The sequence below is a fragment of the Macrotis lagotis genome, chromosome 3 (assembly GCF_037893015.1).
Source record: "Macrotis lagotis isolate mMagLag1 chromosome 3, bilby.v1.9.chrom.fasta, whole genome shotgun sequence".
In the NCBI taxonomy this organism is placed as follows: domain Eukaryota; kingdom Metazoa; phylum Chordata; class Mammalia; order Peramelemorphia; family Peramelidae; genus Macrotis; species Macrotis lagotis.
Genome location: NC_133660.1, coordinates 193,005,012 through 193,023,323, shown reverse-complemented (window position 1 = coordinate 193,023,323; position 18,312 = coordinate 193,005,012). Strand labels below are relative to the sequence as shown.

At 37.4% G+C, this 18,312-nt stretch overlaps 1 protein-coding gene across 5 annotated transcripts in view; it reads left to right on the top strand.

Annotated features, from left to right (window-relative positions):
* Nucleotides 1-500: 500 nt before the first annotated feature.
* TBC1D19 (TBC1 domain family member 19) overlaps nucleotides 501-18,312 on the top strand; it is a 144,576-nt gene continuing 126,764 nt past the window's right edge. For 3 of the 5 annotated variants that reach the window (XR_012477061.1, XM_074229659.1, XM_074229657.1), the window contains exon 1: nucleotides 501-710. Coding sequence is in view for 3 of the 5 variants with exons in the window: in XM_074229659.1 (XP_074085760.1) it covers nucleotides 612-710 (99 nt within the window). In the remaining 2 variants the exon portion in view is untranslated. Of the gene's footprint in view, nucleotides 711-2,780; nucleotides 3,210-18,312 lie in introns of those variants that run through there. The other 2 variants (XM_074229663.1, XM_074229658.1) reach the window with 2 other exon arrangements.

Here is an 18,312-nt window from a genome sequence, read left to right as displayed (position 1 = left end):
CTCCCTTCCTTCCTTTTTCTTTTCTCTTTCTTTTTTCCTTCCTCCCTCCCTTCTTTTTCTTTCTTTTTTCTTTCTTTACTCATTCCTTTTTCCTTCCTTCCTTCCCTCCTTCCTTTTCTCTTCCTTTTCTTTTCTCTTTCTTTTTTCCTCTCTTTCTTCCTTCCTTCCCTTCCCCCCTGTCTTTTCTTTTCTTTTTTCCTCCCTTCCTTCCTTTTTCCTTTCCTTTCCTTTCCTTTCTTTTCTCCCTTTCTTTTCTCTCTCTTCCTCCCCCTCCCTCCCTCCCTTCCTTTTTTTCCTGTCTCTCTTTTCTCTCTCTTTCTTTTTCCCTCCCTCCCTGCTCCCTCCTCCCGCCTCCCCCTCCCGCCTCGGCTCCCCGCTAACCCGGGGCCCTTGGCTTCTTGCGGAACCCTTGTGCCCGGCCTCCCGGAGCCGCGGGGAGCCCCGAGAGGACGGCCCCCCCGCCCCGCGGTTGCCCGGCAACGCCCGCAGAGTCCCGGTCTAGCGTGGGCCGGGCTGGCATCGCCGCCAGTGCCTCGGACGCGGGCTCCCGTCTCCCCGCCGCTGCGGCTCGGCCTCGCTGGACCCGCAGCCCGGCCGGCGGCGCGGGGAACATGCTTCAGGAGGAGGAGGACCTGTCCCTGACCATCGCCCACATCGTCCAGAAGCTCAAAGGCTCCCGGCTCTACTCGCAGCTGGAGCGCCAGGCCTGGGTGAGTGAAGGCCCGGCCCGGCCCGGCCCGGCCCGGGGGGCTCCTCCCCGCCCCCCGGCTCCGGCCCCGAAGGCCGCGCCCTTGACCGCTTCCGCGCGGCGCAGTGGGTGGGCCCCGGGAGCACAGGCTTCCTGGCCCCACTGCCCCGCGGCCCGGCCTCGGCTCCTCTTTGTGCCCTCGTTTGGGGAGGGCGGGCGGGAAGGGCATCCATTTCCCGGCATCCCCGCCACTGATGCGGGCACGGGCGGGCGCGGGGCGGAGGGGTGGAGGGCAGGCTGGGAGGTCACCCCCGACGCCCCGCCAGCCTCCCAGCACCCTCCCCCCACGCTTTACCCCACTCGCCCGCAAGGTTTAGCATCTCATTAATAACAACTATTTGATTCTTTGATTAAAACAAACCTGATGTGTGAGTTTGAATATGGACTTTTGAGATGACGGAGGAATGAGGTTTGTGTGAATAATTTTTTTTTTTTTTAGGTTTTTGCAAGGCAGTGGGGTTAAGTGTCTTGCCCAAGGCCCCACAGCTAGGTCATTATTAAATGTCTGAGGTTACGTTTGAACTCAGGTGCTCCTGACTCCAGGGTCGGTGCTCTAGTCGCCCCTAGTTTTATTTATCTTAAGGCAATGGTGCGCCACCCAGCCGCCCCTTGTGAAGAGAAATCTTGAAGGTGGCAAACTCATTCAGTTTTTGTTTTACTCTCGAAAATTAAAAAAAAAAATCAGTCCACCTTTCGAATATTGCAGTTCTGTCCCTTTGAATCTTCAACAAAGCCCAGTTATGCTTTTGAACTAGGAGCACTACACTTCCTTCAGCTCCTTCCGTATCAGCTACTAAACACTTATTAAGTAGTTTAAAAATATTAAGCTTTGGCCTGCTAGGTATCAGGTGCTGTGCTAACTAGAAATGCCAAGAAAGGCATAAGACTGTCCCTGCTCTCAAGGACCTCATACTGAGGTGAGGAAAAGGATGTGCAAACAACTGTATGTAATCGAGCTATTCCTGGGATCTATTTGGGAAAGGTTTCCTATGGAAGGTAGAATTTTACCCGGGACTTCAAGATAGGAGGGAGGAATGAGATGGGAGAAAACCCTTGCTGTAGAGTTTGTTTATAAAACTTTTATTTATTTTTAGGTTTTTGCAAGGTAATAGGGTTAAGTGGCTTGCCCAAGACACGGCTAGGTAATTATGAAGTGTCTGAGGTTAGATTTGAACTCAGCTCCTCCTGATTCCAGGGTCGGTGCTCTAGCCACCCCTAGTTTTATTTATTTTAAGGCAATGAGATTAAGTAACTTGCCCAATGTCACACAGCTAGGCAATTATTAAATGTCTGAGGGCACATTTGAACTCAGGTCCACCTGACTCCAGGGCCTGTGCTCTATCTACTGCCCCTTTACTTTTTTTTCCCGTCAGTGGCGTTAAGTGCCCTTTACTTTTTTTTTTTTAGGTTTTTGCAAGACAAATGGGGTTAAGTGGCTTGCCCAAGGCCACACAGCTAGGTAATTATTAAGTGTCTGAGACCAGATTTGAACCCAGGTACTCCTGACTCCAAGGCGGGTGCTTTATCCACTACGCCACCTAGCCGCCCCCCTTCACTTTTTAAAAAGAAAAATACAGTGACACTGTTTAGTTACTAGCAGTGCCTCTTTTTTTTTTAAATTAAAAAGCAACCCAGAACTGAAGAAAAAAATAAAAATCCTATGATGATTAGGAAGAAACAGCTTTTTCAGGGGAGGATTGATAATATTGCAGAGAAATAGGGTCCATGAGGACATGGGAAACCTTTTATTTGGTATTTCTTGAAAGGTAGAGGGTGTCCCAAAAGCTTATAGCTTAAAAGTTTAACATTTTATGTTTTACTAGCCTAAAACTGCACTATGAGGTTTGGGCCACATTTTATATGGTACTTCCAAATTACACTGCTTTTAGAAGTGGGCACCAGATCTGTAATTGTACGTTACTGGAGGACAGAGGTAGCTTTTAAAATTTATTTCAGTTTTAGTAGCTGCTTAATCTAGGAGCTGCTTTTTTTCTATTACTCTGTATCTCTGGGGAGAACTCTGAGACTGCAAGACCACCGCAAGGCAGGATGGGCACACTCTTTAGTCTGGGCTAGGTGAAGGGTGAACGCGCCACCCTTCTGCCTAGGACTGGACTGGCCCGAGACTCCTTTCCTCTGGCGGAACCATTATGATGAGAAACTCTGGGCTTCCTGTGGGCCTCCGGAGAAGGAAGCATATGCAGCGTCCGCAGTTGCTTGGTAACGCGGTAGCGTCCCTTTGTTAAAAGGGTCCTGGAAAAGTTTCTGTAGATTTGTGGTTAACGTTGCTGCCCCGGGACCCAGCAGTTCCCCCTCCACCCCCCACCCCCCACCTGCTGCCTTTCTCCAGCACCGAGGAAACATGCTGCAGGAAGAGACCGATCTGTCTCTTATTATTGCCCACATTGTCCAGAAACTTAGAGGCTCCAGGTTGAGCACTCAGTTGGGATTCCAGGCTTCAGTAAGTTCGGGAGGAAGATTGAAAATTGGTGGGACTTTGATTTCCTACCAGGCGTATAGTATTAAATCTGTCCGTAGTTCTTCCCCCCCCCCCTTTTTTTTTATCCTAAGGGCAAGATGAAAAATCGCTACCACCTGCATATTATATTGCTAGTCCCTCTGAAGTCTTGGGCTTTGCGTTTGTTTGGAAGTGAGGTTCATTTCATGACTTGGAATTTGATACAATTTAATACAAGCCTTACTGTTCTCTTTTCATTTTAATCCCTGGGTAAAAAGATAGAATTTAAGTATCACAATTCTTTGAAATTTAATACGTTCCTAAGTGAAACATTTTTAGAACTACTTGGGTATGTAGTATCATGTGTATTACTTATCATATCCTTTTTTCTTTAGACTTAAAAACCTTTCTCTGTTTTTAAGGGAAAAAAAGTCTTAATTTTTTTGATTTTCCAAAACTAGGATTCCAAAAATTATTAGCTGTTCTCTAAAGGTTTAAAATTTAATTTTTAAAAATTCTTTTACAAAAATTTAGCAGTGACAATGAAAATAAACATTTTTTCTTTCTGATTTTCAGTTTATCAATATTCTTATGAAAATCTCATTAAAGCTATTGAGCAAATAAAGTAGAATAAAACTATCAGCAAGAAAAATAGCTAAATATACATACATTGAAATATGAAATAGATTTTAAAATATTTTAAATTTTCATCTATACCATAATCCATCCTTTCATTTTTTTTTGTCTTTTTAGACAGGACCTATGACTTTGTTAATGAAGGGAACTTTCTCTGCCAATGTAGATTATATTTATTTTCTTATATTTATTTTCTCTGCCATTTATAGTCTCCAGAGAGTTGTCTGGGGGCACTGAGAAATTAAGTGACTTTCTCAGGGTCATCCAGCCGGTCTGTCAGAGGTAGGACTTGAATCCAGATCTTTGTGTCCTCTAAGTTTCTTCTTTATCCATTATACCATATGATCTCTATTAACGTAAATTATTATATATTATAATCATCTTTTTCTTCTCCTATTTTCATTATACTACTAGGATGATCTTAGAGTCTGGAACACTCTGAGCTTAAGAGATTTTCCAAGCGTCACACACAGTATTTTCTCCAAGGCCTCTTCTCTATCTATCTATTAAGCCTTGCAGATTGGATGTCTTTTTCCATACATAATAGAGTGTCAAATATAATTCTATTATCCAGTTTTAATGTAGCATATGCTATGGACTTATTTCCACCTTCTCCAGCACTGGAAGGTTAGGTCTTCAGAGGGCAGTTCCTCTGTTTGTTTATGTGTGTGTGTGTGTGTGTGTGTGTGTGTGTGTGTGTGTGTATAGAGAATGGGGTGTGTCATATTGAGATATATAAATCATACTTGTATAAATATCTCTATATGCAGCATTTATATATGTATGTACATACATAGATCACTCCAAATTCTATCATACTATCCTCAAAGTACAGAACTTAAGGCTTAAGTCCACATGGCCAAGAGGTGGTACATAGTTCCTAGTTGCTTGCCCTTTTGTCTCTGTCATGGATTCTATGCCAGACTTTTTTTTTTAATATTTTATTTGAGTTTTACAATTTTTCTCCCAATCTTACTTACCTCCCCCCACCCCACTGCCCCACAGAAAGCAGTCATTCTTTATTTTGTTTCCATGTTGTACATTGATCCAAATTGAGTGTGATGAGAGAGAAATCACATCCTTAAGGAAGAAATAAAAAGTATGAGATAATAAGATCAGACAATAAGATAATGGGTTTTTTTCTAAATTAAAGGGAATAGTCCTTGAACTTTGTTCTATGACTTATATATACCACAGTTTGCTAAGCCATTCCCCAATTGAAGGACATTTACTTGATTTCCAATTCTTTGCCAGACTTTTTGTAGAATCCTGCTTCTTGGGAGTGTATGTTGTTTGTCCTTAGCTCCTTAGGAAGAGACTGCCACCTATCACTGACTCAGGAACCTGCTCTTTGTGGTTCATTCAGTCTAAAGCAAGGGTCTTATAGCTATTATCTATGGTCCTGCCCAGAACACTTTCCTTTCTTTAATGAGTTCCATGCTTGGTTCACAGTCTATGCCAACATCTGCTTTCATCCTAGGAGACTTCATTCCTCAGTTCCCTTGACTTCATTCCAACTCTGCTACAGAGATATTCCTACTTTTAATCTTGCCATCACCCTCTTAATTTTAGAGCCTTCCCTTTGTTGATAATTTCGTTTCTTTTCAGTATATGCTTTATTTTGTACATAGTTTTTTTCACGTTGCCTCCCCTATTCCATTATGAGTTCCTTGAGGGCAGGGACTAGCTTTTGCCTTTTTTTTTTGTTCTTTTCAGTGCTTAGTATAACGCCTGACACATAGTTGGAAGGAGTTTAATAAATGTTTGTTGATTGATCGATGGATGGCTGTTTCAGGAGTATTGCTAGGACTCTGATAGGGAAAAAATATAAAATTTCTGACCCTCCCAAGTTCCCAAGGCTTTCCTTTTTATCAGGGTGCAAAGGGAGGCAGGCCAAAAAATGCTTATCCCTTCCCCCACCCAAGCAATTCCTTCTCAGAGGATGAGTAGAATGCCTTTTACCACTAAGTTGCCAGACACTTGAATGTGAAGTAGATTACTGTTTTTGTATAATTCCCTTAGAGTTTTCACTAAATCAAAATCTATTTGACCATTTTCATTTCTTGGATATCTTCTCCTTCTTTGCTTTCATGATATTGTTCTCCTGATCCTCATTCAACTTGTATGATTTTTCCTTCCCTTCTCCTTTGCAGGATTGCAATCCCATTCCTTTAGCATAGGGGTGATCCCAGTATGTCTTGAGTCCTCTTTTCTCTCTTCCTGTTTCTGAGGGACTTCATCTCTCATGATTCAGTTACCATCTATCCAAAGATCCATATCTCCTTATCCATATCCAGTTCTCCTTCTCCTCTGAGCTATATTCTGGTATCTTTATTTGCTTGCTGAGTATTTTCACTTGAATGCCTCGAAACATCTCAAATTTGACATTTCCAATTCCAAATCCTCCTAAAATCGTATCTGTTCTTATAATTTTTCAATTTTGTTCAAGAGTACCTTAATCTTTCTAGTCATCGATACTTGCACTTTCTTTTTTTAAATTTAAATTTATTTTTTATTAAAGATATTATTTGAGTTTTACATTTTTACCCCAATCTTGCTTCCCTCCCCCCCCCACCACAGAATGCACTCTGTCAGTCTTTACTTTGTTTCCATGTTGTACCTTGATCCAAATTGGGTGTGATGAAAGAAATCATATCCTTAAAGAGAAGTCTAAGAGGTAACAAGATCAGACAATAAGCTATCTGTTTTTTTTTCTAAATTAAAGAGAATAGTCCTTGTACTTTGTTCAAACTCCACAGCTCCTTATCTGGATACAGATGGTACTCTCCTTTGCAGACAGCCCAAAATTGTTCCCAATTGTTGCACTGATGGAATGAGCAAGTCCTTCAAGCTTGAACATCACTCCCATATTGCTGTTAGGGTGTACAGTGTTTTTCTGGTTCTGCTCATCTCGCTCAGCATCAGTTCATGCAAGTCCCTCCAGGTTTCCCTGAAATCCCATCCCTCCTGGTTTCTAATAGAACAATAGGGTTCCATGACATACATATACCACAGTTTGCTAAGCCATTCCCCAATTGAAGGACATTTACTGGATTTCCAATTCTTTGCCACCACAAACAGGGCTGCTATGAATATTTTTGTACAAGTGATGTTTTTACCCTTTTTCATCATCTCTTCAGAGTTTAGACCCATTAGTGGTATTGCTGGATCAAAGGATATGTACATAGTACATAGTACATATGTACTATGCCCTTTGGGCATAGTTCCAAATAGCTCTCCAGAAGGGTTGGATAAGTTCACAGCTCCACCAACAGTGTAATAGTGTCCCAGATTTCCCACATCCCTTCCAACAATGATCATTAACCTTCCTGGTCATACTGGCCAATATGAGAGGTGTGAGGTGGTACCTCAATGAAGCTTTAATTTGCATTTCTCTAATAATTAATGATTTAGAGCATTTTTTCATATGGCTATGGATTACTTTGATCTCCTCATCTGTAAATTGCCTTTGCATATCTTTTGACCATTTGTCAATTGGGGAATGGCTTTTTGTTTTAAAAATATGACTCAGTTCTCTGTATATTTTAGAAATGAGTCCTTTGTCAGAATCATTAGTTGTAAAGATCGTTTCCCAATTTACTACATTTCTTTTGATCTTGGTTACATTGGTTTTATCTGTGCAAAAGCTTTTTAATTTAATGTAATCGAAATCATCTAATTGGTTTTTGGTGATGTTCTCCAACCCTTCCTTAGTTATAAACTGTTCCCCTTTCCATAGATCTGACAGGTAGACTAGTCCTTGATCTTCTAATTTGCTTATAGTATTGTTTTTTTATGTCTATGTCCTGTAACTACTTGGATCTTATCTTGGTAAAGGGTGTGAGGTGTTGGTCTAATCTAAGTTTCTTCCATACTAACTTCCAATTTTCCCAGCAATTTTTATCAAAGAGGGAGTTTTTATCCCAATGGCCTGACTCTTTGGGTTTATCAAACAGCAGATTACTATAATCATCTCCTGCTTTTACACCTAGTCTATTCCACTGGTCCACCACTCTATTTCTTAGCCAATACCAAACAGTTTTGATGACTGATGCTTTATAATATAATTTTAGATGTGGTAGGGCTAAGCCACCTACTTTTGTACTTTTTTTCATTAAGCTCCTGGCAATTCTTGACTTTTTATTTCTCCTTATGAATTTACTTACAATTTTTTTCTAACTAATTAAAATAATTTTTTGGAATTTTGATTGGTAGGGCACTAAATAGATAGTTTAGTTTTGGTAGAATTGTCATTTTTATTATATTAGCTCTACCTATCCATGAGCAGTTGATATTTGCCCAGTTATGTAAATCTAATTTAATTTGTGTGAGAAGTGTTTTATAGTTCTTTTCAAAAAGATTCTGAGTCTGTCTTGGCAAATAGACTCCCAAATATTTTATATTGTCTGAGGTTACTTTGAATGGGATTTCTCTTTCTAGCTCTTCCTGCTGTTTCTTGCTAGACATATATAGAAAAGTTGAGGATTTATGAGGGTTTATTTTATAACCTGCAACTTTGCTAAAATTGCTAATTGTTTCCAGTAGTTTTTTAGATGATTTCTTGGGATTCTCTAGGTAGACCATCAAGAGTGAGAGTTTTGTCTCTTCCTTCCCAATTCTAATTCCTTTAATTTCTTTTTCTTCTCTAATTGCTGATGCTAACATTTCTAATACAATATTGAATAGTATTGGGGATAATGGGCACCCTTGTTTCACCCCTCATCTTATTGGGAATATCTCTAGCCTCTCCCCATTGAATATAATGCTTGTTGATGGTTTCAGATAGATACTGCTAATTATTTGAACAGTCCATTTATTCCTACACTCTCTAGTGTTTTTAATAGGAATGGATGCTGTATTTTGTCAAAAGTTTTTTCAGCATCTATTGATATGATCATATGATTTCTGATAGGTTTGTTGTTGATATAATTGAGTATACTAACAGTTTTCCTAATATTGAACCAACCCTGCATTCCTGGAATAAATCCTACTTGATCATAATGTAGTGTTGACTTGTTGTAATCGTTTTGCTAAGATTTTATTTAGGATTTTTGCATCTATATTCACCAGGGAGATAGGTATATAATTTTCTTTATCTGTTTTAACTCTTCCTGGTTTAGGTAACAGTACCATATTGGTTTCATAGAAAGAGGCAGAGTTCCATCTTTCCCTATTTTTCCAAAGAGTTTATATAGGATTGGAACCAATTGTTCCTTAAATGTTTGGTAGAATTCACTTGTAAATCCATCAGGCCCTGGAGATTTTTTTTTTAGGAAGTTCAGTAATGGCTTATTGAATTTCTTTTTCTGAGATAGGGTTGTTTAGGTATTTAATCTCTTCTTCACTTAACCTGGGCAATTTATATTTTTGTAAATATTCATCCATTTCACTTAGATTATCAAATTTATTGTCATAGAGTTGGGCAAAATACACTTGCAATTTCAAAGTCATCCTTTTTTTTTAAGGTTTTAAAAATTTTGTTTACTTAAGGCGATGGGGTTAAGTGACCTGCCTAAGGCACACAGCTAGGCAATCATTAACTGTCTGAGGTTAGATTTGAACTCAGGTCCTCCTGACTCCAGGACCAGTGCTCTATCCACTGTGTTACTTAGCTGCCCCTTCAAAGTCATCCTTGAGTCAACCCTCACTCATCTGCCATATATATATATATACATATATATATATTATATATATAATATATATGTAGTTACTTGCTAAGACTTGACACTTAATTACTGACATGTTTTGCATCTATACACCTCTTTCCATTAATATGATCACCAATCTCATCTCTTATCTAGAAAATTACAAGTGCTGTCTAATTGATTTCCCTAACTTTATCTTTTTCTTTTTTGAATACATTATTTTCTACAATCTGCCAAACAATCTTTCTAAAGCACAGGTTTGCCAGTGCTACTCTACTGCTCATGAAACTTCTGTGTCCTCCTATTACCTCTTGGATAAAATCTTTCCAGTCTTGTTTCATATTACTCTTGTCTCTTGAACTGTGCTATTCAGTCACAATGGCCTGATTGTCTAGGCTCTTATACAGGATTTTCCATTGCTTCTGTGCAGTTTCTCTTTTTTGTAACTATTGAAACCGATTGCCTTCAGGGCTTAGCTCAGGGCCTATCTCTTACCCCAGGTCTTTTCTGATATCACTTTTAGAGATTTCTCCTCCTCCCCCAATTTCTTTGTATTTACTTTGTAAATATTTTGTGTTTGTAAGATATTGTATCCCACTTCAATAAAATGTGAGTTTGTTCTAGACTGTTTCTTTTTTTATATATATCCACATCCTTGAAGTCAATCAATATGGTACTAAATAATTTTAGTCACTTGATATTCTTAGTGTTGTAAATGATAATCTTGGGATGTTGGACAACCTGGTGTAAAGGAATAGAATTGAGGGATGGGGGAACTTGATGGAATGTTAGGGATAAGAAACAAGTTGATTAGGAAAGTCATGTTTGATTGGAAAGAAGAAATGATTAATATGATCAGCCTAGAGATGTAGGTTGGACTCAGAATTGTTTACGGTTTTTAAAAAAATTAATTAATTAATTGTTTTTTTATCCATTTGTACATGCATATTTCCAAGTTACAAAATTTCCCTCCCCCCACCCTTCCCACCCCCCCTCCCCCCAGCAGGGAATAGTCAGGTTAGCATTTTACATACATATTTTGTCAAACATATTTACAAATTAGTAATTTTTGGCATGAGGAATTAGGATTAAGGGAAAGAGATAAGAGATCATTTTTATAAAGTGTTCATTAGATGCGGAAGGGTCCCTCCGGTTGAAGATAATATAATCCATAACCAGTCAAATACAGTTGTCCTAACTCTGGACTGTTTAGGAGTTGCTTCCTTCAAAGTTGTTTATCTCATAATGTTGTTGATGTGTACATTGTTCTCTTGGCTCTACACTCTTAGTTCAGCATCAGATTCTGCAAGTCATTTCATGCTTCTCTAGAATCTGACCATTTATGGTTTCTTATAGAACAATAGTGTCCCATAGTATTCATGTAGCATAACTTGTTTAGCCATTCCCCAACTGATGGGCATCTCCTCAATTTCCAATTCTTTGCCACTACAAGAAGAGCTGCTATGAATATTTTGGAACATGTAGGACTTTTCACATTTTTTACAATTTCTTCCAGATATAGTCCTAGAATTGGAATTGCTGTGTCAAAGGGTATGAACAATTTTATTGCTCTCCAGAAAGGTTGGATCCGTTCACAACTCCACCAGCAATGCATCATGTCCCAGTCCTTCCACATTCTCTCCAACATTGATCATCTTCCCTTTTTTCTCATATGGGCTAATCTAACAGGTGTGAGATGATATCTCATTGTTATTTTAATTTGCATTTCTCTAATCAATAGTGATTTGGAGCATTTTTTCATATATTATATATAGCTTTAATTTCTTCATTTGAAAACCGTCTGTTTGTGTCCTTTGACTATTTATCAGTTGGGGAATGACTTATGATCTTATAAATTTGGTGCAATTCTCTATATATTTTAGAGCTGAAACCTTTATCAGAACTCTTGGTTGTGAAGATTGTTTCCAGGTTTCTGCGTTTCTACTAATTTTGGCCAGCATTGATTTTATTAGTGCAAAACCTTTTTAATTTAATATGGTCAAAATCATTCATTTTGCAATTTATAATGTGCTCTAATTCTTGTTTGGTCATAAATTTATCCCTTTTCCATAGATTAGATGGATAATTTTTTGGTCTATTAATTTGTCTATGGTATCTCTCTTTATGTCTAAATCCTTGTATATATATTTTGACCTTATTTTGGTATAGGGTGTGAGATGTGGATCTATGCCCAGTTTTTGCCATACTATTTTTTTTTTGCAAGGCAATGGGGTTAAGTGGCTTGCCCAAGGCCCCACAGCTAGGTAATTATTAAGTGTCTGAGGTCAGATTTGAACTCAGGTACTCCTGACTCCAGGGCTGGTGCGGTATCCACTGTACCACCTAGCCACCCCCTGCCATACTGTTTTCTAGTTTTCCCAACAATTTTTGTCAATAATGAGTTCTTATCCCAGAGGCTGATTGATGTCTGGGTTTGTCAAATGGTAGATTGCTGTAGTCTTTTACTGCAGTTTCTTTTGAACCTATCCTAATCCACTGATCCATTACTCTTATTTCTTAACCAGTACCAGGCAGTTTTGATGACTGCTGCTTTATAGTATAGTTTTAGATCTGGTAGAGCTAGTCCACCTTCCTTTAAATTTTTTTCATCAGTTCCCTTGCTATTCTTGTCCTTTTGTTGCTCCAGATGAATTTTGTTACTATTTTTTCTAGTTCAGTAAAGGAGTTATTTGGTAGTTTGATTAGTAAGGCACTGAATAAGTAATTTAATTTGGGTAGAACTGTCATTTTTATTTCATTTTTATTATTTTATTAGCTCATACTATCCATGAGCATTTGACATTTTCCCCAACTATTTAGATCTGACTTTATTTGGGTGAGGAGAGCTTTAAAATTGTGTTCATACAGTTTCTGGGTTTGTCTTGGGAGGCAGTATTTATTTAACTGTCTACAGTTATTATAAATTGGATTTCTTTTTCTATCTCTTGTTCTGGGGTTTTGTTGTTCATAAATAGAAAAATATAGAAATGCTGATGATTTATGTGGGTTTATTTTATATTCTGCTACTTTGCTGAATTTGTTAATTGTTTCAAGGAGCTTTTTAGATGATTTTCTTGGGTTCTCTAGGTATACCAATATATCATCTGTAAAGAGTGAAAGTTTTACTACTTCATTGCCAATTCTGATTCCTTCAATTTCTTTTAACTCTCTTATTGCTCCTGCTAACATTTCTAATACTGTATTGAATAGTAATGGTGATAATGGCATCCTTGTTTCATCCCTCAATCTATTGGAAATGCTCTGAGTTTATCCCCATTAAATATAATATTTGTTGATGGTTTTAGATACATACTATTTATTATTTTAAGGAAAATTCTATTTAATCCTAAATTTTCTAGTGTTTTTAAAAGGAATGGATGTTGTGTTTTATGAAAGGCTTTTTCAGCATCTATTGAGATAATCATATGATTTCTGTTGGTTTTACTATTGATATGTTTTAATTATGTTGAGTGTTTTCCAATGTTGAATCATCCCTGCCTGCCTGGTATAAATCCAACCTGATCATGTTATATTATACTGGTAATAACTTACTGTAGTCTCATTGCTGAAATTTTATTTAAGATTTTTGTATCAATATGCATTAGGGAGAGTGGTCTATAATTTTCATTGTCTGTTTTGGTTCTTCCTGGTTTAGGTATCAGCACCATGTTGGTGTCATAAAAGGAGTTTGGCAGAATTCCTTCCTCTCCTATTTTTTTTAGGTTTTTGCAAGGCAAATGGGGTTAAGTGGCTTGCCCAAGGCCACACAGCTAGGTAATTATTAAGTGTCTGAGACCGGATTTGAACCCAGGTACTCCTGACTCCAGGGCCAGTGCTTTATCCACCGTGCCACCTAGCCACCCCATCCTCTCCTATTTTTTAAAAATAGTTTATGTAGAATAGGAATTAATTGTTCCTTAAATGCTTGGTAGAATTCACTTGTAAATCCATCTGGACCTGGAGACTTTTTCTTAGGGAGTTTATTGATGGTTTCTTCAGTTTCTTTTCCTGAAATAGGATTACTTATTTATTTCTTCTTCTGTTAATCTGGGCAGTTTGTATTTTTGTAAATATTCATCCATTTCACTTAATTTGTCCAATTTATTGGCATATAGTTTGGCAAAGTAGCTCCAAATTATCTCTTTGATTCCCTCCTCATTGGTGGTTAGTTCACCTTTTCATTTTTGATACTGGTAATTTGGTTATTTTCTTTCTTTTTAAAATTAGATTAACCAGAGGTTTGTCTATTTAATTGGCTTTTTCATAAAACCAACTCTTAGTTTTATTTATGAGATAAATGGTTTTCTTGCTTTTCATTTTATTAATCTCTCCCTCGATTTTCAGAATTTCTAATTTGGCATTTAATTAGAGATTTGTTCTTTTTCTAGCTTTTTTTTAGTTGCATACCCAATTCATCGATCTCCTCTTTCTCTATTTTATTCATATAGGCATTTAGAAATATAAAGTATTCCCTCAAAACTGCCTTGGCTGCATCCCCAAAATTTTGGTATGATATCTCTTTATTATCATTTTTCTTGGATATAATTATTTCTTTTTTATTTGCCATTTGATTACCCATTATTTAAGATAAAGTTATTTAATTTCCAATTAGTTCTTGATTTATCTTTCCCTGACCCTTTATTACATGTACTTTTTATTGTGTCATGGTTTGAGAAGTGTGTATTTATTATTTCTGCCTTTCTGCATTTGATTTTGTGCCCTAGTATGTGGTCAGTTTTGGTGAAGGTGCCATGTACTGCCAAGAAAAAGGTAGATTCTTTTCCATTCCCTTCAAGTTTTCTCCAGAGGTCTATCATATCTCAGTTTTCTAAGATTTCATTCACAACTTCCTTCTTTATTTTGTTTGCTAGATTATCTAGTTCTGAGAGAGGGAGTTTGAGGTCTCCCATTATTAAAGTTTTGCTGACTATTTCTCCTTGTGATTCACTCAGCTTTTCTTCTAGAAATCTGGAAGCTATACCACTAGGTACATACATGTTTAGTAATGATATAGCTTCATTTCCAGTGGTGCCTTTTAAGAAGATGTAGTTTCTTTCCTTAACCCTTTTAATGAGATTGATTTTTGCTTTTACTTTGCCTGGGATTAGTAATGATAGCTCAGATTTTTTTACTTCAGCTGAGGCACAATATATTTTGCTCCAACCTTTTACCTTTACCCTGTGTGTATATCTTTGCTTCAAATGTGTTTCTCATAAACAACATATTGTAGGATTCTGATTTTTAATACATTCTGCTATCCTCTTTTGTTCATCACATTCATATTTGCCATTTAAGATTACTAATTCTGTATTTCCTTCCATGCTATATTTCTACATTTGCATTTATCTCTCCATTTATATTTATCTCTTTCCTTTTCTCTTATTTCTCCTCATCAAAATTTTACTATCTTTCCCTTTTGACTTCTCTTTTAAAAATTTAATTTTCAGTTTATTTTCACTTATACCTTCCCTGCCCCTTTATCAGTCCCTTCTTCCCTTAATTTTCCCTTTCCCAGTACCCCCCTTTCCTGTAGATTAAGTTAAATTTTTAACCCCAAATTGGAATGTATTTTATTCCTTCACTGTGCTAAATCTATTAAATAGAATTTACTCTGCATTCACATTCTCCCTTCTTTGCCTCTAAAATTATAGATCTTTGTGCCTCTTCCCTTGGTGTTATTTATTACTCTTAATATTATTAATCAGGTATCAATCATTTCCATTATTTGCTTGATAAGCTCTTATTGCTATCAAGATATCATTACAGATTGTTTACTTGATTGCTTGATAAGCAATATTGACTCAAATTGCATCAAATTATAATTACAATCATTTTTTACTTTACCCCCTTTTTCAAGTACACACAGTCCTCCTCACAAACCAAAGTATTACCCAAAGCCATATCATTTCTTGAACTATTTGTGCCCTTCCCCTCAGGTCTATCTTCTTTCATACTTTACCTCCTGTCCTCCCCACCCAAGGCATATAACACCTTGGTAAGTGAAGCAAAGCCTATTGTCTCTTCCACTTTACCTCTCTCCCACTTTACTCCCACTGGGGTACTTAACCCCTTGTAGCACAGAATGCTCATCTAATTAACTAATCTCTTACTAATCTAATTAATTGATCTCCAAGTACTGGGAGGCTCTGGAGATCTCACTTGAGAACTTTACAAATGATTGTTTAAGTAACAGATAGTCTCAGGTCCTCCTAATTTATGATGCCTTCATATGATGCCCTCTTTAGACAAGGTGCTTAGCACCTTGTGATTAAAGTGAGTCAAAGTATAGTGAGTCACTTAAGTTAAAGTTGACACTCCTGCTTTTTTTTCAGGGCTTTTTGTCTCTATGATGTCATCTTGGGCTTCTTCAATTGAGAGACAAGATCCAATTATGCCCATATCCTTTAGGTTCATTCTCTTCAGTTATATTCTACTCTCTAATTATCCTTAGAGAAGTAAAGGTCTAAAGAATTAGAAGTCTTATATCCTCCCTTTTAGAGTTGTATACAGTTTGATAGCTGACCAACATTTCTTTAAAACAGTTTTGTATTTTCAGTCCCCTTTTCATTTACCTTTTTTATGCAACTCTTCAGTCATGTATTTAGTGATTAAATTCTCTGTTCAGTTATGGTCTTTGTGTCAGGAAATTCTGGAAGTCCTCTATTTCATTGAACATCCATCTTTTCTCCTTACAATACATGCTGAATTTTGCAAAGTAGTACATTCTAGGTTGTAATCCCAGGTCCTTAACTTTCCAAAATATGTTATTCCAGTTCTTCGATCCTTTAATGTTGAGGCTGCAAGGTAGGTTCTGTGTTAGTCTTATTATGTTTCCTTTGTATTTGAATTGTTTTCTTTTTGCTGATTGCAATATTCTCTCCTTTATTTGAGGGTTCTGGAATTTGGTTATTATAGCCCTTGGAGTTTTTAATCCTGGGGTATCCTGGTATCTCTGGAGGGGTTCTATGGATTCTTTCAGTGTTTATATTGTTATCTTGTTCTAGTAGATTTGGGCATATTTCCCTTATAATTTCTTGTATGATGTTTTCCAGATTCTTTTGCTGGCCCAGGCTTTCTGGTAGTCTGATGATTCTTAGGTTGTCTTTCCTGAACCTATTTTTCCAGGTCATTCATTTTCCCTAGAAGGTACTTTACATTTTCTTCAAATTTTTTTCAGCCTTTTAATTTTGATTGATGGAATCTTGTAGTCTTTGAGAGTCATTGATTTCTAATTGTTCAATTCTAATTTTTAGAATTTTATTTTCTTCAATTCCTTTTCCAGTTGGTTATTTTTACTTTTAACAAAGTTGATTTCTTTGGTCAACTTTTCACAATTTTCCTGCATGGCTTTCATTTCTTTTTTCTATTTTTCATCTTCCTTTCATCTTTGGTTTTTAAATTCTTTTTTAAGCTCTTTGATGAGCTTTTGTTTTTGAGTCTAATTTATTTAGACTGTTTTGATACTTTCCCTGTGAATGATTTTTCCACTGTTTTCTTCTTCAGACATGGTATTGCTGTCATCTTGTAAAGTAGTTTTCTATAGTGAGGGCTCTTTTAGCATTTTTGTTTCATCTTTATTGTTTTAGTTCTACTCTTGAGGTATATGGAGTATAGATCCAAGCTTCTATTTTGCTGGAGCTGGGGTCTGATCCCTGGCCCATTGTTGGCTAAGATGTTGCCTATGCAGTCCAGGCCTTGCCTTTACAGAGGTATTTTTTTTCTCCTTTATATCCAGGTTCTGACTTAACAGAGGATTGTTTCCAGCCCAGTCCTGTCTTTAGCCTGGTGTTTTCAAGGTTCAGACTTTGTTTAGGGAAAAGGTTCTTCCCTGCTGGATTGCTGTCTAGCTGCTGGGACCTGTATTATTATTAAGCTGTTGGAACCTGGATTGCACTGTGGCCAAAAGTCTCCTGCTGGCTTTCCCCACTCTCTCACCTCCTGGACTTTATTTCCCCTTTACCCTAAAAGAGACAGACTTTTACAGAAGATCCTCCACAATGTCTAGAGTTGAAAACTACTTTGAATTTTCTCTTTTTTCTTGGTGGGATCTATAGTGTGATTGTCAGAGTAGAGGCTTCATTTATCTTCATTAGGGAAAGGCTCCGGGAGCATGTTAGTTTTGCACTGCCATCTTGGCTCTGCCTCAGAAGCCCTGTTTAGGGTTTTAAATGCCAAATTTAGGTTTGTACTTTAATCTAAAGACAGTGGGAAGCCTGTGAGATTTTTTGAAAGGGAGTGAAGTGGTCAGCTCTTAGATTTAGGAATATTTAAGGTAGAGTGAGAGGAGAGGGAAGAAAGATCAGGAAGACCACAAAGAAGCCTCTAGTGTATTTCCTTGAATATCTTAAACTTAAAATTTATTATGAACTTAAAACTGATCATCAAAGACAATTAAATTGGGGCAGCTAGGTGGTGCAGGTGATAGAAAACCGGCCCTAAATTTAGGAGGACCTGAGGTCAAATATGAACTCACACACTTAGTAATTACCTAGTTGTGTGACCTGAGGCAAGTCACTTGACCCTATTGCCTTGCGAAAAACCAACAAACAAAAAAAAACCAACTAAATAAATGTGCACAATAAAGAGTGGTAATTTAAGTGTAGAATCAAACACATTAACAGAAATTATAGAAAATTTGTATTCCCATATAAATCCATGAGAAAGATGCTACTTTTTGCTTAGATTTAATTTTTTTTTAATATGGAGTTGAATTTAAGGTTTTGTAGTTCTATTCTAATTGCTGTTCTAGTTCTGTTAATTTCACTTTGTATCATTTCATAGTGATCTTTTCATGACTATCTTCATATTTCTTATTTTAGGTGTCA